The sequence below is a fragment of the Stigmatopora nigra genome, chromosome 19, assembly GCF_051989575.1.
Source record: "Stigmatopora nigra isolate UIUO_SnigA chromosome 19, RoL_Snig_1.1, whole genome shotgun sequence".
In the NCBI taxonomy this organism is placed as follows: Eukaryota; Metazoa; Chordata; class Actinopteri; order Syngnathiformes; family Syngnathidae; genus Stigmatopora; species Stigmatopora nigra.
The window spans coordinates 10,556,416-10,584,137 of NC_135526.1; the positions used below are offsets into that span (position 1 = coordinate 10,556,416).

The window sequence follows — 27,722 nt, forward strand, 5'->3', positions numbered from 1 at the left end:
TCCATGGTCTGGGGAAGCATCAGAGAAAGCGGCTGGGAAAATGTCCAGATATGTGTCCGGGGAAAAAGGATCTGCACACCAATCAATATAGGGTGACGGCCGCGACAAATCAAAAAGATATTTTGGGGCTCGTATTACTAGATTCGGAGATACCTGGTGTATCACTGGGTTTGTTGATTGGTGGCAGTATTCTGTCATGATTTAAGTTGTTGGGAAACAGCAAGGCATCATTTGCTGGTGCAAAAACTTAGGTTCTTTTAATCACAGAAGTTGAATATCCATGTGACAAAATAGACAGGGGGAGGACATACACCGATAACTTATCGTGTCCTCGTGGCGCGGGAGTTCTTTGCATGACTTCAGCACGGGAAATTGGGAAGCTTGTAATGGTGTGGTCAGCCGAGGCATCTGGACAGCTGTGGTCGGGCGAAGAGCCATTATAAAATCCCTAAATGATTTTGAAGGGTTTCTCATTTAATCCATGTGGTTGGGGAGCTTCAAGGAGGATGGCTGGCGTCGACGAACGTGGGTGGCGTCCCGCTGGCTCCATGGGGTTGGATCGATCTGTTACGGTCACGCCACGTCATCGTAGCGCGACCGAGAGAAGTTGGACCCATTCGCGGGGACATGGAAATGAACTGGACGGTCTGTTCTCATGATCGTAGGCTTAATGACTCAAAACTAGGTTTACAAAACAACAATGGCTTGAATATCCCAAACGTAACAGAACCGAAGCATGGGGAATAATACCTTGTAGCGATGTATGCTACGACACGGCGTGTCGCGCAGGAAGTTACGTTATGGAAATGTGCAGTCGATCCGACAGTGACTACCACTTCTGTCGCACTTAAATACCCGCATCAGCAAGTAATCAAGGATTGTCTACTGCTGATGAAATGACGTCAAGCCAGGAGGGGCAACGAGCCGCCCCTGACAGATAAAAAAACAAAACATGACTTACTCGTACGACACATACAAGGTAAAAGGAGTAATACTCAAACCCCAAGGTCACCAAACATTCTCCTTATACACCTCCCAGCGTTAATCAAATTAACACAAAACAGCGAACCACTTGACCGTCAGGCAATTACAACTTTGTCTATTAATGGTACAATTGGAATGAAGCCTCTCTTTAAAAAAATGATGAATTGGTAAAAGATGTACTTTCTTTTCTGTAACAGGTGTAATGTTCGACTGGGAATCCAGAATGCCTCCAGCTTGCAATACTCAGGGTGGAAGAAAATAGGCTGCGGTCTATAAAAATGAAGTTGTATGTAAGTACAGCACTCAAATCCGTGGGGGAAGAAAAAAAGCTTTTTCTGGGGCATTTTTGTCACCGACAATTGGTCTTTGCAACTTGATGTAATGCAGTTAATGGAGCTACTCTTCTCCTTTCATCTTCAAGGTTTGTGCATGTGTGTGTCAAAGCAATGTGAAACTAGATGTGGGTAGGAGGTACAATAGAGAAAATACACTTTTTATGTACTGTGCCACATGTGCACCAAATTCAGAATGCACGTTTTTTGCATGTCATTCAGAGTCTGGTCACATTTCAACTTTAAAAATGGATGATACAATAAAGACTTCCCCAGTTTAATATCCAGCGCTCCGCCACCCCAACAATAATAAGTGTTGTTCAAAATGAATGTATAAAATAATTTCACCAGTATTAGTGAGAAAAAGATCTTTCACATGGGGGGGGACGATGACATTTGGATTTTTGCAGTTTACTTATTAATACCATAAACTTCACACATTTTTTCTTCTGATAATGTGTCGCCTCACATTTGAAGTGTTCAACAAGCCTACCATGCAGGTTCTTGGGATTATGAAGGAAAGTGGAATACCTGGAGAAAACCCACACAAGCATGGGGAGAACGGTAACTGGGCGTTTGGTCGACGGACGTTTGGTCGACAGACGTTTGGTCGACAGGCGTTTGGTCCACGGACACTTGGTCCCTGGAAGTTTTGTCGAATGGACGTTTGTAACAGAGTAATCTGCATACTTAAAATATATCAGTCCACCCACCTTCTGAGATACTTTTTCATAGATTGGGCTCTAATGCGATAACGATAATTATTGTGAAATATTTTTGTCAACAACAATAATAAAAACTTTTAATAAAAATCCAATAATTTCAAAGTGCAATTACAAAACCCGACCACAACAGAGAAGAGGGGCGCTAATGTGACATGAATGCTAGTTCCAGACCAAAGCTCAGGAGAAGAAAAGGATGACAAGGAAATGTTGTTTTAAAGGTCAACACTGACCATGATCGCAAAGGGACAATAACGTGGCCAAAATGAGCGTTTATAAGATGTAGGACAACACAGAGCCTATCCAGGAAAAGATCCAAGTAAATTCTCCCTGGCATTTTCTTTCTTTTTTTTGTAAATGTTCTGAAAACGTTGCAAAAATCCAAAACTTGTTATCTTGGGTAAAAATAATCCAACTTTTTATTTTATTTTTTTCTGTAAATGGCCACTTTCTTTTTGCAAGGCTGAAAATTGTCTGAATTGGATTGGATAATTTTATTCATCCCGTATTCGGGAAATTTCATTGTGACAGTAGCAAGAAAGGCATAGTTATAAGTTAGACAGTAAAGTCACAAAGGCCGCAGAACAACATAGCAAAAGCAGAAAGTATGAAAAGCATAAGAGTGGACAGAGCTACTGTTATTGGCTGCCATCTTGGCTTGCCAATGGTGACGAGTTCTTCAGTTGCACAGCAACTTTTGGTTTGAAGGTAAATATATAAAAATAAAGACAACTGTCAAAATTTCTGCTGGTTTTATTCTTTACTTTTCATCGTGGAAGGAGGGAGTTATCTTATCTTATATTTATTGCAAAACAGAACAACAAAAATACTTTTTAAAAATATTATATTTCTTATTCTCTTTTCTGATGAAGTAAGGTAGAGGTCCGACCTTGTCAGACAATGAAACATTGAGTTGATAACAAAATGGAGCACCCAGCCCAGAAGGTTTTTGATTAGGTGGGTGAAATTGCTGTAAATTATATCTATTAAAATACAGGATTAAGTGGTGTTAAAACCATAGAGGAACTTAATAAATAATATATTTGGGCATGGACTCCCTTGTCTTCCAAATGTTTTAATGCATGTTAATCAATTAAAGTTGGATCCTCAACACTCCTATGTAGCCTATAGGGAGGCCGGAATAGATCAATATCAGTATTCTTTAAAATACCATTTCATACCATTTTTTTTTATCCAACCAATTGAGACAGACACAAGCAGCACTACTACAGCGGCGGTCCATGCATTTTCTGGCGATGCCTTCAACCCTCAAACTATTTTATGGCTTTAAAAACTCTACTGCTTCTACAGCTGTGACACATTAAAAATAATCAATAATGACCTCATTCAATTAAATCATTATTTAGGAATATAGCCATATTTTACTCAACAAAAATCATTTTTAACTGTACACAATATCCATCCTCCTTTCTTTCTTCCTTCTTTTCTGTCGCCATTGAAGCTAATTAAGAAAGTCGAGCCTTTTCTGTCGTATTTCTGGCATAGTCCGTCTTGAAAATGGCTTTAAATTAACACAACAATATATTTCCGTGTGGAGCTCGCTCCAAATAAAGCTTGGTACCTCTCGTAGATAGCGCACTGAAAGTGGCGGACACACCCTTTTCCCGGCTGTAACAGGCTTGCTCTCTGGCATAGTCCGTCTTGAAAATGGCTTTAAATTAACACAACAATATATTTCCGTGTGGAGCTCGCTCCAAATAAAGCTTGGTACCTCTCGTAGATAGCGCACTGAAAGTGGCGGACACACCCTTTTCCCGGCTGTAACAGGCTTGCTCTCATTCCCAGGAGTAAACCACCCTTTCTTAATGATGTCCATTTTTTTTCTAGAAAACAGCTTTGTGAGCAAATATGCAACCAAATCCTCAGTCTCTCACACTTCAAACTCCAATATGGCCAAGACCAAAGAGCTGTTCAAGGACACAAGAGACAGGCTGGGAAGACTGAATCTGTAATAGGTAAAACGTTTGCTGTAAAGAAATCAACTGTGGGAGCAATTATTAAGAAATGGAAGACATACAAGACCACTGATAATCTCTCTCGATCTCACCCTGTGGCGTCAAAATGGTAACAAGAACGGTGAGCAAAAATTCTAGATCCTCACGGGGGACCTAGTGAATGACCAAGAGAGTGCTGGGATCACAGACAAAAACTACTCTCAGTAACACAATGCGCTGCCAGGGACTCTCTGCCAGACGTGCCCCCCTGCTGAAGCCAGTACATATCCAGGCCCATCTCCGGTTGGCTAGAGAGCATTTGGATAATTCAGAAGAGGACTGGGAGAATGTGTTATGGTCAGATGAAACCAAAATAGAACCATTTGGTAGAGACACAGGCTCTCTTGTTTGGATGAGAAATAATAGTGAATTGCATCTGAAGAACACCGTACTCACTGTGTAGCATAAGGGTGGAAAGATCATGCTTTGGCAATCGAGAGATTTTGAGTGAAAATATCCTTCCAACAGCAATGGCATTGAAGATGAGATATGGCTGGGTCTTTCAGCATGACAATGATCCCAAACACACAGCCAGAGCAACAAAGGAGTGGCTTTGTAAGAAGCATGTCATGGTCCTGGAGTGGCCTCCAGTCTCCAAATCCCAACCCCATAGAAAATCTGTGGAGGGAGTGAAAGTCTGTGTTGCCCAACAACCGCCCTAAAGCATCATTGCTCTAGAGGAGATCTGCATGAAGGATTGGGCCAAAACACCAGCAACAGTATGTGAAAAGCATATGAAGAGCTACAGAAAACGTTTGGCCTCCGTTATTGCCAACAAAGGGTACTTAAAGTATTGAGATGAACTTCTGGTGTTGACCACATTTTCCACCAATATATGCAAATAAATTCTATAAAAATCAAACGATGTGATTTTCTTTGAGGTTTTCCCTCGTTGTCTCTCATGGTTGAGGTGTATCCATGTTGACAATTACAGGCCTCTCTAATCTTTTCAATTAGGATTTCTTGCACAATTGGTGGTTGACTAAATACTTATTTGCCCCACTGTTTCATAAGGAAGTTAATATGCCTTTCTTTGTAAACGCAAAATATCATATTGTTCAATTTGAAAAAGAAATGAGTCAATCTTGACGAGAACCTGGTGCTTTTTAATGAGAAATTATTTTTTTTGCCCCACTGTATGTACTGTAATTTGTGGTCTACAAACTGCACCTGATTATAAACCGCACACTAAATTCAAAACTTTATTATCATATATGTATAAACTGCGCTGGACTCCAAGTTGTCATCAAAGTTTTATAGGATATTAAAAACAAAAACACATTAGCATTACTTAGCAAGTACTAATCCATAAATGAGTCAATTATACATTTGGGGTGACCAACTGCCTGAAATGACCCAACAAAATAATTGGTGTCGGTTTTGGGTAGGATTGAAAAAACATTGGATTAGAGGTAATGATCAACAACATTATAGCATCACAAAATACAAGTACAGACACACGCAGATGATCTAGCACATAAACAATAAGGGTGCATGGTAGCAACTCAGTGACGAATAATGAAGGGGAGTATACACAAATTAGCGACCCTGCCACTCAATTCAGCAGCAGTAATTTGTTGATTAGAAAGCAATTACTGACACACCATTGTTGCCTAAAGTGTATATCGCCAACTGAATTTCCTGAAATAATCTGTTCCTTCTTTAGGATACCACATCAAAATCAAAGCAACCTCCTCCACTTCTTCCCACCCATTTTTAAATAATTGGAAAGGAAAACCTCCAGCCAAAGGAGCTTTTGTTTCAACAGAAACATTAATGATTGTACCTAGAGTATACCACCCAGGCTAAAAACTCAGGTTCCATTTATTCAAGATCAATATAACATACAATCTAAATTATTTTCCAAAAATGTGCGTCCATACAAATATTCTCACCCTGCCAGAAGTTTGTAGGATGCGAGGAGTGGAAGTGTGAATAAAAGACCTTTTTCTAAAGGTGTAAACATTTATGGGCGGAGGGTTGTTTTGTGCTGGCATGTGTAACATCATCTTGATTGTTTCCACAGCAACTGAAACTACAAGTAGTATCGGCAGTTCGGTAATTACAACCAACAAAGGGTCTTTGTTGTTGCTATTGTATGACTAGGAAATATACAATGAAACCATTTGTTGATTGAGCATTCAATAGAGGAATCATGTAGAATTTACGTGAATCAATTTATCTACAACAGGGGAAAACATTTTGAAGGAGAGAGTCAAAAACGATTCATATTTTTACATTATTCCATGAGGGCTAAATTCAGGAGGACCTCAACTTTGTAGGTCAGTGGGGCCCATCTCCAATGTTCAAAACCCCTCTCCAGTCTGGTTTGCATGGCTCACTCCTTTATCACACCTTAATCAAACCATCATCTAACACCAGCATGGTGTGCAGAAGCTTGATAAGGACCCTGATCATTTGATTCAGGTGTGTTGGTGGAGGGAGAAGGGAATCTGTGATCACCCTCACCATCGTTGGGTCATCCATAACGTTCACGAAAATATTCTCAGTGTGTGTGGGTCTACAGTCATGCTTGTAGAGTGTGTAAAGTAGTAGTCTCAGCGAGCCGGTGCTGAGCATGTAAGTGGATGAGAAGTAGGAAACAAGCTTCACATGCTAGGGTCGGTTGACCAGAAAGTTCTTAATTTAGGAGCAGGTGGAGGGCGGCAGCCCCAAGTAGGCCAACTTGGGGATATAGGAATGTCCATTATTATTGTGTTCTTGGCTTAGCTGTGGTCAACGAAGATCATTCTGACATTGCTCCTCCATTCACATTCCTCCATTTTAAATGGGTCTTGCCTGGGAAAACGAACTTGTGGAGAAGCACTATACAATTTCGTCATACGCTGCTGAGAGTATGATGACTACTAGGCTTTTTGTCAAGTCAATGATGACGACAATGCCTATGTCTGATTTTCATTTGATTTTTTCATTCCTCAAGATGGGTCAGTGTACATACACACACACACACACACACACACATACATACATATATATATATATATATATATATATATATATATATATATATATATATATATATATATATATATATATATATATATATATATATATATATATATATATATATATATATATATATATATATATATATATATATATATATATATATATATATATATATATATATATATATATATATATATATATATATATATATATATATATATATATATATATATATATATATATATATATATATATATATATATATATATATATATATATATATATATATATATATATATATATATATATATATATATATATATATATATATATATATATATATATATATATATATATATATATATAGATATATATCTATATATCTATATCTATATATCTATATCTATATATATATCTATATATATAGATATATATATAGATATATAGATATAGATATATAGATATAGATATAGATATAGATATATAGATATATAGATATATATATATATAGATATATATATATATATATATATATATATATATATATATATATATATATATATATATATATATATATATATATATATATATATATATATATATATATATATATATATATATATATATATATATATATATATATATATATATATATATATATATATATATATATATATATATATATATATATATATATATATATATATATATATATATATATATATATATATATATATATATATATATATATATATATATATATATATATATGTATATATATGATTGATATATTGTTATGTATAATATAATATATAATATAAATTATTATATAATTGATATATATATATATATATATATATATATACATATATATATATATATATATATATATATATATACATATATATATATGTATATATATGATTGATATATTGATATGTATAATATAATATATAATATAAATTATTATATAATTGATATATATATATATATATATATATATATATATATATATATATATATATATATATATATATATATATATATATATATATATATATATATATATATATATATATATATATATATATATATATATATCAATTTTCAAGCAAATAAAATAATATACACACTATTTTTCTGGATGATCACCATTTCTTCAAGTGGTAAAATTTAAACCAATAGGAGTTCAGACATTGCCCGTCATCTTTCTCTCCCGCCCATCTGTACTCTAATTGGCTGATGGCTAAATCAATTTCCACGGTTCTGCCTCAATAACAAATTGATAGCAATCTGCCCTTTCCGAGATATATAACGTGTTGACAGAAAAAAGAGGGTACATTTAAAACCGGGAGAAATAGGAGGTTGGTGCTGTTGTATGTTAAAATAACAGCAAGGTTTCAATAACTATCAGCATGACCATGAACTATCCAACGCCGGCACCCACGCAGAGGTCAACATCATTTTTCATAGAAGACATTTTATTACACAAACCCAAGCCATTGAGAGAGGTTATTCAATCGCCTTTCTGTAGCGCCGTGGCCTCACGTATGCCGATCCTGGAGTATGGATACCCATTGATGCCTACGCCAGTATTGGCTCCACATCCGCACCATCCGCTCCACAAACCAGAGCATCATCAGTACTTCTTTACATCTGGTAAGCAGAGCTCTGATAATAAAAATATGTTAGTTGGTAAGAGCCGAATGTTGTTAACAGGTAGCTACATTTATATATATATATATATATATATATATATATATATATATATATATATATATATATATATATATATATATATATATATATATATATATATATATATATATATATATATATATATATATATATATATATATATATATATATATATATATATATATATATATATATATATATATATATATATATATATATATATATATATATATATATATATATATATATATATATATATATATATATATATATATATATATATATATATATATATATATATATATATATATATATATATATATATATATATATATATATATATATATATATATATATATATATATATATATATATATATATATATATATATATATATATATATATATATATATATATATATATATATATATATATATATATATATATATATATATATATATATATATATATATATATATATATATATATATATATATATATATATATATATATATATATATATATATATATATATATATATATATATATATAGGCTTTAATTTAAGTATCATACAAATATACAATTTGATCAATTTGATTTGGCTGCAGGTAGTGTATTACATTTTAACGGTCAGGTTTGAATATAAGTAAAAATTTTGACATGTTTATTTCAGGTTAAAAAGACAACCAAGAGTTTTTCTAAATCCCCCAAAAAATATTTGCAATTTCTTTTTGAACAACGAACCTTGCAGACATGAAAGCTAAAGCTTAGGCCACAACATTAATACAGCTGCATGCACCGTCTGGGGCTCAATGTAGAAATAGTTATTTTGAAGTGCCTTTGCTTTTTGGACAGGCTCTCGACATTCTAATGTCCAATGAGTTATATTCGATATTTTGCCTATCTCACTAGGTAACAAAAAAATAAAATATTCTTTGTTTCCTCAACGGAAATCAAGATATCTAATATTGATGAATTGGAACTGTATTATTATTATTTGACCATGCAATTTTATGAACATATAGTCAAATCAGTTTCTTTACCGTCGTTGAATTTAAGCAATTTGTATTGAAGACAATTCGGCCTACAGAATGAGTTAAAATACGTTTTTAAGATGTCTATTTCGTTTAATTCTCATGTCCTCCCCACCAAGGAATGCAGATGCCGGCCTTGTTCCAGCACCACGCAGACTTACCGGGGAAGCACTGCAGACGCAGGAAGGCTAGGACAGTGTTCTCCGACTCGCAACTCTCCGGTTTAGAAAAGAGGTTTGAGATCCAGCGCTACTTGTCCACTCCTGAGAGAGTGGAGCTTGCCACTGCACTAAGTCTTTCCGAAACGCAGGTACCTCACGGAAAAGGAAAAATAGACGATTTCTAACTAAAATATAAAACCATTTGTGCAGTTCTTTTGTCAATTTATTCGTTTTTGTTTTAAATCAAGAAACTTAATGTGAACAGATCGGAGTGGTACTTTATTTTAACTCTTTAAAACGACTATCTTCACTTCCGTTTTACCGCCAATGATTTATGTTTAACGTTCATATAAACGAATTTAACACAAAACATAGCAATTAATGTATAAGCGAAAACAAAAGTAATAGCATCGCTTCCCACAATAATTGATTGCTAGTCATGAAACGTTGCATAAATTGAGACCACCTGGAAAATGCATTTTAGTTCAAGGATCCATGATTTCAATTATTCGTTAAAAAATCCTGCATGTTTTTTTTTTTTTTAATGTGTTAGTTTCTTTACTGGTTGCGGGCTTCTTCTTTTTTATACCAACCTTACCATCCACAGGTGAAAACGTGGTTTCAAAACCGGCGGATGAAGCACAAGAAGCAGCTACGAAAAGCACAGGATGAGCAAAAGGCACCCGGGAAGCTAGAAAGATCCGTAGAAAACCTGAATGAAAGTGAATTGACCGAGAAGAGTAACGAAGATCTGAAACGACCAATTGAGCGGGACACTTATTTGCTGGAAGAAAACGACGACGATGTGGATATTGAGGATGATATTTGCTCTCCGGATCATCTTCTATAGTGCATGCGTGGCTGTTTTTTGAGCAGCTACTTACAACATTGTATATCCATTTGTAAATTATGCTATCTTTATATTACTGTCATTCGAAATATCTACTGAAGAAAAATGACCTACCGTTCCATATAGCCATGCACCCGTTGACAGTTTCAAAAGAAAATCCGTTTCTCTCTGTAAATAAATTGAAAATAGATGATGAAATCTAATGTTAATTTCCAACTATGAAATTAACTAATTTAATTTCACATTGATGCATTTTAAATTTTTTTTTTTTTTTAATTTCGGTTTTTATTTTAAAACTGCAGCCTATTTAATTTTTTTAACACACTTTTAAAAAGCTTCCCAATGCTCATAAAGTATATACTACACATATTTATATTTACATTCTTGCGGGACTTCTATTCAGTTCAATGCCATATCTATATTAGTGTGTATTGATTTCTCGATATATCAATTATACTTGTATTGTAGAAGATACTCTTGTTTGTGTATGCTGCAATGGACAGATTCTTCTATTCTCCTCAGTAAACTAATAAATAGCTTCTGTATATTGAAGCCAATTCTTCTTTTTATATAAATATATATGGGGTATATTTTCCTTCTTTCCTGATTGTTTTACGTCACAAACGCTTGACGTCTGTTTTGTGCACATTATGTACACCCTTGTCACTGATATTGATCAGTAAAACAAATGATGTTTGAATGGACCTTTTTTGATTAAGGACGAGAGGCCGTTTTTTAAGACGGCGGACTCCCGGGTTAATCGTTATCTTATTGTGTTGTGCTCAATAAAACGTGGCAAACACAAAAGAGATGTGTGATCAAGTGCTTTAGAAAACAGAAGCAAGAACTAGGGACTTTGAAAATTTCCCCCCGGATATAGCGCTGAGAAAATTAGGAATTTCGTACGGGTAGGCCACAGTGTTTGACCAATGTCCTGTGTAATACTCGAAGTCTGCTTATTCTAGTAAATGTGAGACGTTAAATAAAACTCTGATGACTTGGTTTGCTTTATTTTGTTTGTCTGAAAACATTTTTTTTTAGAAATTCAATGATTTTCGAAAAAAACGGGTTTTGTTTTTAATAATGCCATTTGTAATGAAATCATAATAAACAGGAAAAAGGAAAATATATGTATTTTTTTATTTCAAATAAGAAAGTTTGCCTAGCCTAGATTACTTCTTTTAACAGCGTCTAAAAAAAGTAGAAGATGAAAGGACCAGACCCAACAGTGTCACATTAATCAATTGTATAAAGCAGTGTTTACCAACCAATGTGCCGCGACACGCTGGTGTGCCGTGACAGATGCTATGGTGTGCCGCGGGAAATAATAAAAAGTCATACATCGTAATGATCCAAGAGAAATCTCAATATTAAGAGATTAAAATCGAACTATTACGAGTTTAAAATGGAAATATGAAATCAGAGAAGTCTAACAAGATTCAAATCGTAATGAAATGGGATTAAGCCATTTTGTCTCTTATTTCTAATGTAAAGTAAACTGGAAGCTCTTTGGGAGGGGGAAAAAAGTGGTATTTTTACGAGATTTAAGTCATTTTCCTGTTTTTTATAGGAACGTGAACCATGATTATTGTTTGGTTTCTCAGTGGCATCAACTTTTGGCGATGTAAAGTCTCTTACTTTTTACGTAATGTAGTGAGGAAAAGTCAATAATTTAAGGCAGTGGCTCCGTAGCCGGTAACCGGTCAAATAGTCCGGGGGCTATTTAGCCGGTAACCGGTCAAATAGCCCATATGGCTAGTTAGCCTGTAAGAACTCCCTGTGGGGTAAATAGTAAGAAACTACATTTTATAGGGTTTATTTCCTTAATGTAATAATTGATAAGGACCTTTATATAAAGATAACTAGGCCCACTCAACTTTTATGGCATACATTTATTAACAATAGCACACATAAACATTAATGTTAACATTATGTTATCTCACAGATGTCTACATAGTCCATTGACACCAATTTTCTTTAGAATTGAAACCGTTCTAAAACAATGGTTACATACAATTCCAATGATATTTATTTAGAAGTAGCGCTTTTTTAGACAAGTAACACCTTCGCGTGTGTAGAAGCAATTAGTCTACATTAAGTCTTGTTAATAAAACATTTATGAGAACGACTTAATAATGTTAATATAGGTGACATAGTTTTGATTAAGAAGATTTTCAGATAGTGGTGTGCCTTGGGATTTTTCAATGCAAAAAGTGTGCCGAAACTCAAAAAGGGTTGGGAAACACTGGTATAAAGGAACACATAATAAAAATAATTATTTCACCTTTTAGTATGCTGGAAGAAGAATTGAAAGAAATCAGATTTTAAAAAATTAAACCGGTAATGTAAAATGACTACACAACATATTTGAATGCTGAATTGATGTGGTCATTTGTAGACTCTCCAAAAAGAGTGCATATTGAGAAATTCTAATCATGTGGAAGGATTTTACCAATCTTCCTCACAAACCTTTTCGGGCTCTTCTCTGCGGGGTCTTAGAAAATGCACTTTCTTGTTTGCAGCACGAACACCTTTCACCTCGACTTTCAGAAATCGTGAAAAAGATGGAGAGTATAGATACAAAACCCTATTTATAGGAAACAAAAACACTGACTCTTTGTTTCATCAATGGAAATTGTATGAATGTATGTATGTGTGTGTGTATATATATATATATATATATATATATATATATATATATATATATATATATATATATATATATATATATATATATATATATATATATATATATATATATATATATATATATATATATATATATATATATATATATATATATATATATATATATATATATATATATATATATATATATATATATATATATATATATATATATATATATATATATATATATATATATATATATATATATATATATATATATATATATATATATATATATATATATATATATATATATATATATATATATATATATATATATATATATATATATATATATATATATATATATATATATATATATATATATATATATATATATATATATATATATATATATATATATATATATATATATATATATATATATATATATATATATATATATATATATATATATATATATATATATATATATATATACATATATATATATACATATATATATATATATATATATATATATATATATATATATATATATATATATATATATATATATATATATATATATATATATATATATATATATATATATATATATATATATATATATATATATATATATATATATATATATATATATATATATATATATATATATATATATATATATATATATATATATATATATATATATATATATATATATTGTGGTCCTCACACAACTACCAACTAAACCCTTTAAATGTGTGTGTGTGTGTGTGTGTGTGTGCAAAAAAATGTAAAAATGTCTGTGTCACGTTGCATTTGTACGTTTTTTATTGAACAATTAACTGAGGTTGACAGGTATGTAAGAGAGAATCTTGAAACATGGATAGTGGTTGTTGTGATATAGCCCATGAGAGCCCAGTAGAGTGAAGCGAGCTTCTGAAGTGAGAATCAATGCATCCGCGACAATATTTTCCAAACAAAATGACGGATAAGGAAATGCAATTACTCTATGCTGGATTTTATAACTTCGATCTTTTTCGTATCTCGAGTCACTCATTTGCATATAAAAAAATAGTAACCTAAAGGCATTCATACCTATAAGTATGACTCTCTCATCTCTTTTTGTGAACCGCTTTATCCTCATTAGGGTCACAGTGGTGCTGACGCCAATCCCAGGTGACTTTGGGCCTGAGGCGGGGGACAACACCCTGAATTGGTGGGCATCCAATCACAGGACAGAAGGAGACAAACAACCAATCATGCTCACACTACTGTTATGGGCAATTTAGAATGTCCAATCAGCCTACCATGCATGTTTTTGAAGTATGGGAGGAAACCGGAGTACCCACTGAAAACCCGTACAGGCGTGGGGAGAACAAGCAAACTCCACACATGTGGACCAGCCCGGATTTGAACCCAGGTCGCCCACTATGAGGCCGACGCACAAACCACTCAGTCGCCGGGCCGCCCCTCTGAGAACATCATTGTGAAATTTGTGGACGATACGACGGTGGTGGGGATGATCATAGAGGAGAATGAAGCGGCCTACAGAGATGAGGTCTTTAGACTCATCGAATGGCGCGCTCTCAACAACTCGGCGCTGAACTCAAAAACCAGAGAACTCATCCTAGACTTCCAACGGAACAAGGCTAATCCCTCGCCCTTGTATATTAACGCCGAATGTGTGGATCAAGTGGAAACATTCAAATTCCTAGTAATAGTCCACATCTCTGCTTGTTATGATCGTGGGTGGCGGGCCCCAAAGCAGTCGAGGGTGCGAGTTTAGTTCGTTCCAAATCTTTATTAGGCTCGTCCAGGAAGCTGGAAAGCACATGAGGGGATAGCGGTGGTGGGTCGTTGGCTGTTGCAGGAAGGTCGTTTTCCGTGGCGTCGGTGTGGAGGGTACCGGGTAGGAAGCGAGGTCCTTGTCCAGTGTCTGTTGTCTGTTGACTGTTGTCTGTTGTCTGTTGTCTGTTGTCTGTTGTCTGTTATCCGTTGTCCGTTGTCCGTAATCCGTGGTCCGTAATCTGTGGTCCGTGATCCGTGGTCCGTAATCCGTGTTCCGTGATCCGTGGTCCGTTATCTTTGGTCGTGGGGCTAAGCGTGGTTGGAATCCTGGGAGCAAAACAAGAGGTCATAGATCAACAAGGCAAGCAAGGGGTAACAGTGAACTGATAAGACGATCCAGCAGCATGGCCTTAAATCAGTGTTCTCAAACCGGTCCTCAAAGGGCCGCAGTGGGTGCAGGTTTTCATTCCAACTCAACAAGTATACCTTTTGCAAGTGCAATCAGTTAATTAGAGTCAGGTGCTACTTATTTTAAAGACACCTGATTGGTTAAAATGTCGGCACTGGATCGGTTGGAACAAAAACCAGGACCCACTGCGGCCCTATGTGGAACCGGTTTGAGACCACTGCCTTAAATACTGTTTCTTGGCTAATGACTCGCACCTGGCATCAGTCCTATCATTAGGGGCTGGGCCTGTGATAGGGTGACAGGCCCAACCAGCCACCAGTCTGGTCTGAGGCCTGACACTGCTGACCTTCTGTCTGCAAACACCACACACTCGTCTATCATTGAGAGCATGCTGACCTATGCTGTGCCAGTGTTGTGCTCAAGAAGCCAGGAACCCCACAGGAAAGGTTTGCAGAGTGTGATCAACACAGCCGAAAAGATCATCAACTGCCCCCTACCTATCCTGACCACCATCTACGAATCCAAAGTGCCTTAGAAGGCCAGAGCAGTATAAAAGACAATACGCACACCGGCATCCACCACTTCAACTTGCTTTTGTCTGGAAGGTGCAACAGAGCCATCACAGCCAAGACAAACGGACTCAAGGACATGTAGCACCCTGCATTTTCATACTTGAAACATAGGGAGAAATAATCACAACTGTGATTAGTTGTCATCTTCAATCCAACTTTTACTGTAATCTTTATCAACACAAAACCCCATAATATACAATTACACCCATGTATATATATATACATGTGTGTACACAAGTGTAAATGTACATACAATTTTGGGTTCTAAGATGTTGTTTTTGAAATATACAATATACAATGAAATATCAATAACATAACTACCTTGCTACGACCGTCATATATACTGCGCATATGATGCTAACGATAATGGCGGCCGAAGATAGCGTGCTAAATGCTATTCCATGTGAGTGACCCAAGACTCGCACATTCACGCACACACATCACCTTGAAAAACGGAGAAATAATCACAAGAGTGATTAGTTGTTATCTTCAATCCAACTATTACTGTAATGACTATGAATCTCCCGTGCCTCAAGCCATGTGCTCCGAAACATCAATAATCGAATACCGATACAGACTTTAACATGTCTTTCTTGCTTTTTGGATGAAGAGTGAACACCGATAAACATCCAATCCAAAAGTAGTTGTACATCCAACATGCAATCGTTAATAACTTAAAAAGTTTAGCATTTCACAGACACTTTCTTCCAAAGAGCTGTCACCATACTCAACTCGAGTTTTGCACCTAAGACGTAATCAAGAGTTATTACTACTACTACCTATACTACTTATTTATTATGTTGACCACTTATTTATCTATTACTATTTCAGTGATTATTTATTCATCATTATTGTATTTTGATAATATATGTTTTTGTTGTTTGTTGTTGCATCCATAGACTCAGCGAGTGGAACGCTCTCAACAACTTGGTGGTGAACGTCTCCACAACCATGTAACTCATCCTGGACTTCAGACGGAACAAGCCCGCTACGCTCTGCGGACTTCACTTGGACTACTTACTTAGTTAATATTTATTTAATCATTTGTCTGTATGTTGTTGTCATTTTTGTACTATGTGGTGAAAGCTTTAAATATCATTTTACATGTACAATTAATTGTTTCAACTGAGTGGTGCCGTTGTTGGTTGAGATAAAATCCAGCACCCCAGCGACCCTTTTGAAGATAAGAGTAAGGCCAAATGAATTAATAATCGGAGGTCTATAATATTTTCACAAAAGAAACAAATGTATTCCACATTATCAATGCCTGAGGGGATAGCCGAAAGTCCACTGACTTGAAATCCTTGGTGGCATTAATGGAGAGCAGGAGTTTACCAACTGTTGGAATTTAGGCATTAATAGTTGGATATATTGCCTTGTATATAGGTGTAGTGGGTGTTTGTGAAATAAACATTCATGTCATATTCAGCATCATTGGTGGTGCAAACATCACAACACTCATCAAGAGGGCATGGCAGAGGCTACATCTCCTTAGAGTACTTAGGAAGTAGCAACTAAACACCAACCTGCTGGTGACCTTCTACCGGTCAGACATGCTGACCTACACTGTGTCAGTGTGACACTCAACCTGCACGGAAGCCAACAGGGAAAGACTGCAACACAGCCCAAAAGAACCTCAATTCTCCCCTCTCTACCCTGTCCCCCATCTACGAATCCAATACCCTAGGAAAGGTGAAGATCATCATAAAAGACAATACAGACGCCGACTTTCACCTCTTCAATCTGCTGCCCTCTGGCGGGCGCTACAGGGCCATAAAAGCCAAGACAAAAATACTCAGGACAGTTTCTTCCCAAGAGCCATCACCGTACTCATCTCAAGTTATGTACCTAGGGAGACCCATTCAAGACTTTTAATAATAATAAAAATCAGACATAGGCCTCTCACTGTCTCCTCACTTACCTTCAGTCAGCTAGTAGGAGGCAGATCACCGCCCAACGTTATCTCACCTCTCAGTTCTTACACAGAAGGGATTGTGTGTCGTGCTACCACAAGGTTAGAGTCCTAATGGATGTGGGGAAAAACTGTCCTTAAGCCTATCTCGCTGTACTTTGTGAGACCTGTAACGCCCGCCAGAGGTCAGCAGCTGGAACAGGTTGTGACCAGAGTGGTTTGGGTCCCTGACAATGTTTCTGGCTCTGCTGAGGTAACAAGGGCTAGCAATGTCTTCCAGTGAGAGCAGAGAACAACCAACGATCTTCTGTGCAGTGTCAATCACTCTTTGCATTGCCTTTTTGTCTGCTGCCGTGCTTCCAGCGTACCACACTATGATGCAGTAAGCCAAGATGCTCTCCACAGTTGCTATATAGAATGTTACCAGAAGCTTAGTGTCCAAGTTGTTCCTCCTGAGTGCCACGAGGAAATGGAGTCGTTTCTTGGCCTTCTTCACTCTTGCCGTGGTGTTTGTAGACCAGGAGAGCTTATCCGTGAGGCGGACCCCCATGAATTTAAAGGACTTGACCCTTTCTACCCACTCCATTTATGTTCACTGTGCACCACGAAGACAGTTTGTTGACCTCATCTCTGTAGGCCGACTCATCGAGTCGGACTGGTGGGTTGGTGTACAGTCGTATGAGTACAGGGAGTACAGAAGAGGAGTCAGTACACAGCCTTGAGGGGAGCCAGTGCTCAGTGTAATGGAGGTTAGAGAGGTGGGGACCAAGTATAACAGTGTGTGGTCGGTTTATTAAGAAGTTCTTAATCCAGCAGCAGATGGAATAGGATAGTCTAAGGTGGTAGTTTGTCTGTCAGAATGTCCGGTATTATAGTGTTGAAGGCTGAGCTGTAATCAATGAAAAGAATCCTCACGTGATTCCCATGGTGCTCCAAGTGGCTCAGTGCAGTGTAGAGAAATGGCGATAGCATCCTCAGTGGACCTGTTGGCTCTATAAGCAAACTGGTGAGGGTGAACTGAGGGAAGGATTGTATTCCTGATATGGCGGGCGACCAACTTTTCAAAGCACTTCATGACCACAGGCGTGAGTGTAACAGGCCTATAGTCATTCAGGCTGTCAATGGTTGGCTTTTTAGGGACAGGGATAATAATCAGAAACGGTTCAGTTCCTCAGCTAGTGAGGCATCTGCAATAACAGACATATTATTGTCATTGTAATTGATGATATGTCCTATTCCCTGATACATCTAGTTTGGGTTATTTCCTGTGAAGTGCTCCTCAATTTTCTTTGTACAAGCTGCCTTGGTCTTTTTAATGCCTCTCTTCAGCTCAGCTCTGGCACCGCTGTGTTGTACTTGTCCCTTGACCTGAAGACGATGTTACGGCATTTGAGAGCCTGTGTCTCCTTGTTCATCCAGGGTTTTTGGTTAGGAAAAACCTTTATTCTTTTATTAACAGTGACGTTGTCCGAGCAGTTTTTGATGTAGGACAGTACAGTGACATGAGTGACATAAGACTTATCGTGGACCAAAACTCCATTGGTTGCGAATCACTTTGGTCCCTTTTGTACATACGTACTTATGTGACCACTAATTCATGTTGAATATTAATCTATATTGACTACTTCTTATTTGCCTCATATTCTCACATTTAAGCCGACCCCACGTATAGAAGCCGTACCATTAAAATATCCTTAAAATCACTGAATTTTACAATTTCTCTCTATTCATGGACATAATTTGGGTAAATAAAGTTGGGCAAATAAGTATTCAGTCAAACACCAAATGTGCAGGTTCTCAGACTTGAAAAGATTCGAGAAATCTCTAATTGTTAACATAGATAAACCTGAACCATGAGAGACAGAATGTGGGGAAAAAAGTGAGAATCACATTGCTTGATTAAAAAAAAAAAAATCCAATTTTGAATGGAAAATAGGTATTTGTTCACCTACAAAAAAGCTAGACTTCTGGCTGTCAAAGAGGTCTAACTTCTAACGATCTCTAACGAGGTCTTCACTTGTTACCTGTAGTAAAAGCATCTGTTTTAACTCATTATCAGTATAAAAGACACCTGTCTACAACCTCAGTCTCTCACACTCCAAACTTCACCATGGCCAAGACCAAAGATCTATCGAAGGACACCAGAGACAAAATTGTAGACCGGTACAAGGCTCAGAAGACTCGGAATACGTAAAATGGTTGGTGTAAAGAAATCAATTGTGGGAGCAATTATTAGAAAATGGAAGAAATACAAGACCACTGATAATCTCCCTCAATCTGGTGCTCCATGCAAGATCTCACCTTGTGGCATCAAAATTATAGCAAGAACGGTGAGCAAAAATCCCAGAATCACACTGGGGGACCTGGATGAATGTGTTATGGTCAGATGAAACCAAAATAGAACTTTTTGTTAGAGACACAGGTTGTCATGTTTGGAGGAGTTTGTTTGTCCGCGCCGAGACTTTGTGGCGAGATCAGGGGGATTTGGACCCAGTAGCAGGGAAGCAGTAAGGGACGAGACAAACTGTGCTCATGATAGTAATTTTAATGACTCAAAACGCTTTACAAAATTACAATGACTTGTACATCCCAAAACTAAACTAAACCGGAGCATGGAGAACAGTGCCTTTGCAGCGATGTATGCTGTATCAATGACTACCACTTCCGTGGTGCTTAAATACCCACATCAGGAAGTAATCAAGAATCACTCGCAGCTGCTCTAGTCTAACGGCAAGTCAGGAAGGACAAACGAGCTGTCCCTGACAGTACCTCCCCTCTAAAGGACGGATTCTAGACGTCCTAATGCAGAATAACCATGAGAAGCGAAAAGCAGGCATGGAGGGCGGATGGGCTATAACGGTAACCTCGTCTGGCGAGCATCCGCGCCAGCCCTTGACGATACGAGGGAGTGGCCGGTCTGACCTGCTCCTGACAGAATACTGAAGTGCATCCGAAGAACACCATACCCACTGTGAAGCATGGGGGTGGAAACAACATGCTTTGGGGCTTTTCTTCTGCAAAGAGACCAGGACGACTGATCTGTGTAAAGGAAAGAATGATTGGGGCCATGTATTGAGAGATTTTGAGTGAACATTTTCCATCAGCAAGGACATTGAAGATGAGACGTGGCTGCATCTTTCAGCATGACGATGATCCAAAACACACAGACAGGGCAACAATGGAGTGGCTTTGTAAGAAGCATTTCAAGGTCCTGGACTGGCCTAGCCATTCTCCAGATCTCAACCCCAGCAAAAATCTGTAGAGGGAGTCGAAAGTACGTTTTGCCCAACGACAGCACCAAAACACCAATGCTCTAGAGGAGATCTGCATGTAGGAATGGGCCAAAATGCCAGCAACAGGGGGTGAAAATTTTGTGAAAAATTACAGAAAATCTTTGGCCTCTGTTATTGCCAACAAAGGGTACATAAAAAAGTATTGAGAAGAACTATTGGTATTGACCAAACACTTATTTTTAACCATGATTTCCAAATAATTTCTTTCAAAATCGAAGAGATTTTTTTTTCTCCACATTTTGTCTTCATGGTTTAGGATTAGCCATGTTGACAATTATAGGCCTCTTTAATCTTTTCAAGTAGGATAACATGCACAATTGGTGGTTGACTAAATACTTATTTGCCCCACTGTTTCATAAGGAAGTTAATATGCCTTTCTTTGGAAACGCAAAATATCATATTGTTCAATTTGAAAAAGAAATGAGTCAATCTTGACGATAACCTGATTTTTTTAATGAGAAATTATTTTTTTTTGCCAGAAGTTTAAGATGTTGTGGCGGCCATATTGGTTCTGATGCCGAAATATCTAAATTATTTCGATGATTCAAATTAATGCATTATTTGTCACTTTCAAACAATTTTTTTAAAAAAGAATAAAAATCAATGCGGAATTTTGTTTTATTTTATAAAAAAAAATGCAAATGTATTTCCTTTCTCTGTTCCGAAAGAGTGTTGCCTGCACATAGACAAATTATAGAAGGAAAGTAACGTGAGCAGTACAACCAGGAAGTGTGCCCGTAGGGGTCTAGTGTTCACCTAGTCTCTGGGTGCAAAAATAGCATGACATACACATTACGCAGGTATCAAGGTTGATATTTTAATGATTGACCTTCGGTCAGCCTCAACAACTATTGGGATGTGCTAACATGGTAAACACTATGAACACATCTATCAAGTCTACTCGCCTCTGGCCAGTCAGAGCACGTTTAACAAGTGTAAGGTGGTGACACCCTTAGTGAGCCGTGGCAGAAACAAGTGAGTGAGTTTTATCACATTATATGCTAGATACAGTCATAAACGTCAAAACAAATGTTGTTTAGCGTTTTATCTCTTTTTTAAAATAATTGCATTATGGTGTTTCGTCACTGTCACCTTGCAGTTTCGTACATGTCAAGTCTAATTTATGCACGATAAGCCGTACCCTGGATTCACTCATAATTTTTGCAACAAATACGGTTTAGAAAATGAGGTAATATGTTGACTACTACTACTACTTATCTATTATGTTGACTTTTTATTTATTAATTATGTTTTTACTATTTGTTTTATTATTATTTATCGATTATTTATTTTATTATTATTTGTTTATTATTTATCTGTTTGTTGTTGTTATGTGTGCACTTGCATACTTATTTGTGTTGCTGACTGCTTATGTTGGCTCGACTACTTATGTTGGCTACTTAATTTATTACTTGTTTATAAGGATTTTTATTAATTATTTCTTGTTATTATTCATTGATTATGTATCTGTTTGTTTGTTTGTTATACATTTTTGTGCACTTCCCTTATTTATGTTGACTAATGTTGGCTACTTATTCATTTTTTACGCATTGATTATATATGTATTCTTAATTTGTATTATTCATTGATTTTTTTTACTTGTCTCTTAATTGTTGTTAGTAGTGCACTACGTGGTTAATCTTTAAATCTCATTACACAGCATTCAATTCTATTAAATTCATCACTCAGGACTTACGTTACTCAATAGTAAAAAAAGGCTGATCGTCATTAATCATTGCTTTGGTACTAGAGTAGAAATTATTTGATGAAATAATGTGTAATAATCAATGCCTTTCATGCATGCCAATTTAATAATTGCAGAATTAATGAGTTGCAGCTCTCCTTCGCCGATGCTTTCAAATAGCATACACTTGTCTTTTGTATTGAATTTTTTGTCATGCTATTTGAAAACGTCTACCTTTTGAAAAACACTCCACACTGTGCCATGGACTAATGTGTTTCAGATTATCAGACAGCAGGGGGAAATACGAGAATAGGCCGTGCAGAAGGTGATCAATTAAAAGATTAAGCGTTTTGCAACACATGGCTGCATCTACATTTGGCCCTAATAGCAAAGCCATCAGCTCATTTTCTCGAAGCCTGCCGCCTACTGAAGCGCACTTCTCACATCAAAGCTTCCATGCCTGCATCATCTTCCCATTGGGCAGAAGAGGATGCTAATTTGAAGCCCTTCATGTCTGGCAGTGAAAGACTCCTTCAATTAACTGGCTTTCAGGAGGGTAAAAATGAGTAGGTGGGATTGAAAACAGATGTAGCGACTGAGTCTAGATAGCCAATGGTTCTCATCAAATGAAAGGCCTGTCCCATTTTTTCCTGTGAGGCATATGACGACTTAACAACAAAACACAGCTTCAAAGAATCCACAATAGGAGTAATCTAATTAAAATATTTCAGGGGTAAATGGAGCTTTGATAATTATGAGAGGACAATTAGTATAGTATATATAGTATATATGTGTGTGTGTGTATATATATATATATATATATATATATATATATATATATATATATATATATATATATATATATATATATATATATATATATATATAGATAGATATATAGATATAGATATATAAATATATATATATATATATATATATATATATATATATATATATATATATATATATATATAGATAGATATATAGATATAGATATATAAATATATATATATATATATATATATATATATATATATATATATATATATATATATATATATATATATATATATATATATATATATATATATATATATATATATATATATATATATATATATATATATATATATATATATATATATATATATATATATATATATATATATATATATATATATATATATATATATATATATATATATATATATATATATATATATATATATTTATTTATTTTTTTTTTTTTTTGGTGACATTAGGTCAATACGAAAAATTTTATTTTTGAATAATTTGGGAGGTTTTGTGATTCCTGCTGCTAAAACTTCGATGGCAATGACTATTATTAATATAGGTGGCAGAGTTTTTTTACATTATATAATATTTTAAATTAAAAGATTTTCCTTTGGTTGTGTCCCTTGAGATTTTTTAAATGCAAAAAGTGTGCCGCAGCTCAAAAAAAAGGTGGGGACATGCTGGTTTAGAGGATCTGTGACTCATTAGTTTCTAAGAATATTTAGCCCCACCCTGCGGGCATGTTTGCATAGTGCAGGAGCCGGCAATCCAAAATGTTGAAAGAGCCAGATTGGAACCAAAAACAATGTCTGGAGCTGGTAGAAAATTAAAAACCTTATATAAGCGTTAGAATGTAGGCAACACATGCTGGCAAAATGACTATGTTGGCTACAAATACATAATGAGCCTTCTTGATTATATTTATATTTTCCCTGCAGTGCATCCTGAAGAGCAGTGTTTCCCAACCTTTCTTGAGCTGCGGCACAATTTGTGCATTGAAAACATCTCAAGGGACACCACCATCGGAAAATCTTTGAATTTAAAAATATGTCGCCTATATTAATAATAGGCTTTGGAATCAAAGGTTTTAACTGTCCTAAAGTCACTAAAAGTTTAGGTATGCAGACCGTGAACAATTTCTGGTTCGAGTGAAGAATAAGAAATGTAATGTTTTTAATCACATAATTTTATGACTTTTTCCCAAATATTACTTAAGTCTCCTGATATTATGCAAAAAATGTGCTCGCACAGACTTTATGTCGCCAAAGGTTGATGACCTAGGAACCAAACAACCTCTGGTTTATGTTAGAGAGAGAAAAAATAAAATACTTTCACAATTTGAATCTTCTAAGAGTATAATCTATAATTTAACATTCATCATATTTTGATTTCAACCTTGAAATTGTTCAATTTTAATCTTGTTAAATCCAAATTATTTTCTCTCTCTGAATATTAGATTGTATTACTTGCAATTTTGAACACCTCACCATCACTCATGGCACACCAGTGTGCTGCGGCACAACGGTGGAGAATCGCTGCTGTGGAGCAGTGCCTGTTAAGGATTACAGTCATGTATAGTGACATCTAGTGGGTTATCACTTTAATGTTCTCAGCTCAACCCATAATGCTTTGCGCTGTTGTTTGTATTTATTCAAATAAAGACACATTCTGAAACACGGAGTCAGAAGTGGCTGGCTAAAACTAGAAACAATGGCAAACTATGCGATTCCGGCCCCAAAGGGCATGCAGATGTCCGGGGATTTGGCAAAAAGAAGGGAAGTTTTTCGGGCTGGATTTGAGGACTTTGTGTTAGCCACAGGGCTATACGAGAAACCTGAGAAGGTGCAAGCTGCCGCCCTGAGAGGGCCAATGGGTAACGAGTGCCTCCACGTATTAATGCATAACGTGGTATTGACGGATGACCTAAAGAAAGCCTCAACTGCCATCTTAAATGCATTGGGAGAGTATTTTAAACCTGCAAGAAACGTGACTTATGAGAGATATATGTTTGGTTGCTGCAAACAAGAGTTGTTTAACAAGGCTATAGGAAAGAGCGACATTGTGCGAGTACCGTGGGTTAAAGGATGAGATGATTTGTCACAGGCTCGTGCTCGGAGTTGCAAGTGAGGACACTCGAAGGCGCTAGCTGCGTGAGCAACACCTCAAGTTGCCAGAGGCAGTGGAAATATGTGAGCTTGCTGAGCTGACTGAGAAATGCATAAAAACCATGGAGAGCCCGCAACTACAAGTAGACAGTGTGTATGAAGCAGAGAGACAGACTGGGAGATATAGAATGCTGGACAAGAGAAGAGAGCAGTTGGAATGCAAATACTGCGGAAAAAGCCACAAACGTGGAAGGAACAATGCCCAGCCTGAGGTAAAGGATGTCGGGCATGTGGCGTTGCAAATCATTTTGCTAAGGTATGCCAGGCGGTTAACAGGACCAAGAAAGTAAATGTGCTGGAAGTTGTAGAGCAAGAGATTAGAAATGAAGAGGGATATATGAACAATACGTTCAAGGACACAGAATGCATCAGCACAGGGAATTTAAAAGTCAAGAAATGGTTTGTGCACCTGCGATTGAACAAGAAAAGACAAGCATGCTAGCTAGACACCGGTGCCACTTGCAACGTCATGAGCAGTAGGACCAAAGAGAAATTGTCGCCGGGGCTAGGATGAGACTTTACTCGGGTGAAACTATGCTATCACAAGAGAGATTCCACACAGATTGGAGAGGGAGGAGAAGGCATGCCCCTCACGAAAGAGCAGCTTCTGTACAAGTATGCGGACGTCTTCAAAGACCTCGTTGAGTCAGTCCCAGGTGAAATACACTTTGAGCTTGATCCAAATGACCCCCAGTACATTGCCACCTCGGAATGTTCCTGTAGCATTAAGGGAGAGGGTCAAGGACGAAATAGACAGACACATCAGAGCAGGCAATGTCGCACCAGTGGGCGAACCTACAGCATTGATAAGTAATAGGGTAACAGTTACAAAACCAGAAAAGATAAAACACGCTTGAAGATGTACTGTACAAGCTACCGAAGGCTAAAATATTTACATTGGTCGATCCCCGCGACGGTCTCCTACAGTGCAGACTTGATGAGGAAAGCAGTCGCTTGACAACGTTTTGGACGCCGTGGGGCCGCATGAGGTGGCTCAAGCTGCCATTCGGTGTTTCGGTAGCACTGGAGATCTCCCAACGCAAGCAGCACGAACGTCTAGTGGGCTTACCTGGCATTGAACCAATAGTAGGATGACATCCTGATTGTTGGATCTGGTGACACAGGCATACACTGTACGAGACCACGACAACAACCTGCGTGCGCTCATGGAGTGGTGCAGAGCCATGAGGTTGAGACTCAGTGAGCGAAAGCTGCAATTCAAACTTCAGTCGGTTCACTTCCACGGGCACATACTGTCGTCAGATGGATTGAAGATAGACCCAAAGAAAACACGAGCTCTGGTGGAGATGCCGACTCCCACAAATGCAAAGCCTGTGCAACGCTTCATCGGGTTTGTGACCTATCTCGCCAAATTTCTCCCAAAGCTCTCTGAGACTTGTGAATCACTCCACAGACTCTTGGATAAAGATACAGAATGGCACTGGCTGGCCAAACACGACGACGCAGTAAATGAGATAAAGCGGCTGGTCTCCAACACACCTGTTCTCCGATACTATGACATCACAAAACCTGTCACCATCCAGAGTGATGCCAGCATGAGTGGGCTTGGGTGCTGCTTTCTGCAAGGTGGACAGCAAACTGAACAAAATTGAGAAAGAGTGTCTGAGCATAGTTTTTGTGTGCCAAAGATTCCACCAGTACTTATATGGCAGGGTAATGATCACTGCAGAAAC

General features: G+C 36.5%; 1 protein-coding gene and 2 long non-coding RNA genes across 3 annotated transcripts in view; 2 read left to right on the top strand and 1 right to left on the bottom strand.

Moving 5' to 3' along the window:
- Positions 1–8,186: 8,186 nt before the first annotated feature.
- On the bottom strand, positions 8,187–10,902 carry LOC144212751 (uncharacterized). The gene is made up of 3 exons (XR_013329811.1): positions 10,516–10,902; positions 9,918–10,070; positions 8,187–8,694 (listed from the first exon to the last, which is right to left on the bottom strand). It is a non-coding gene; the product is annotated as an uncharacterized LOC144212751 (long non-coding RNA).
- On the top strand, positions 8,381–11,769 carry bsx (brain-specific homeobox). The gene is made up of 3 exons (XM_077740865.1): positions 8,381–8,682; positions 9,876–10,066; positions 10,525–11,769. The coding sequence occupies exons 1-3, from the start codon at positions 8,439–8,441 to the stop codon at positions 10,765–10,767; spliced, it is 678 nt and encodes a 225-aa protein (XP_077596991.1). The 5' UTR covers positions 8,381–8,438; the 3' UTR covers positions 10,768–11,769.
- A 13,774-nt stretch (positions 11,770–25,543) lies between these two features.
- Positions 25,544–27,722, top strand: part of LOC144213118 (uncharacterized) — a 9,522-nt gene continuing 7,343 nt past the window's right edge. The window contains exon 1 of the long non-coding RNA XR_013329887.1: positions 25,544–27,722. This exon is cut by the window's right edge and continues 1,869 nt beyond it. This is a non-coding gene — a long non-coding RNA (uncharacterized LOC144213118).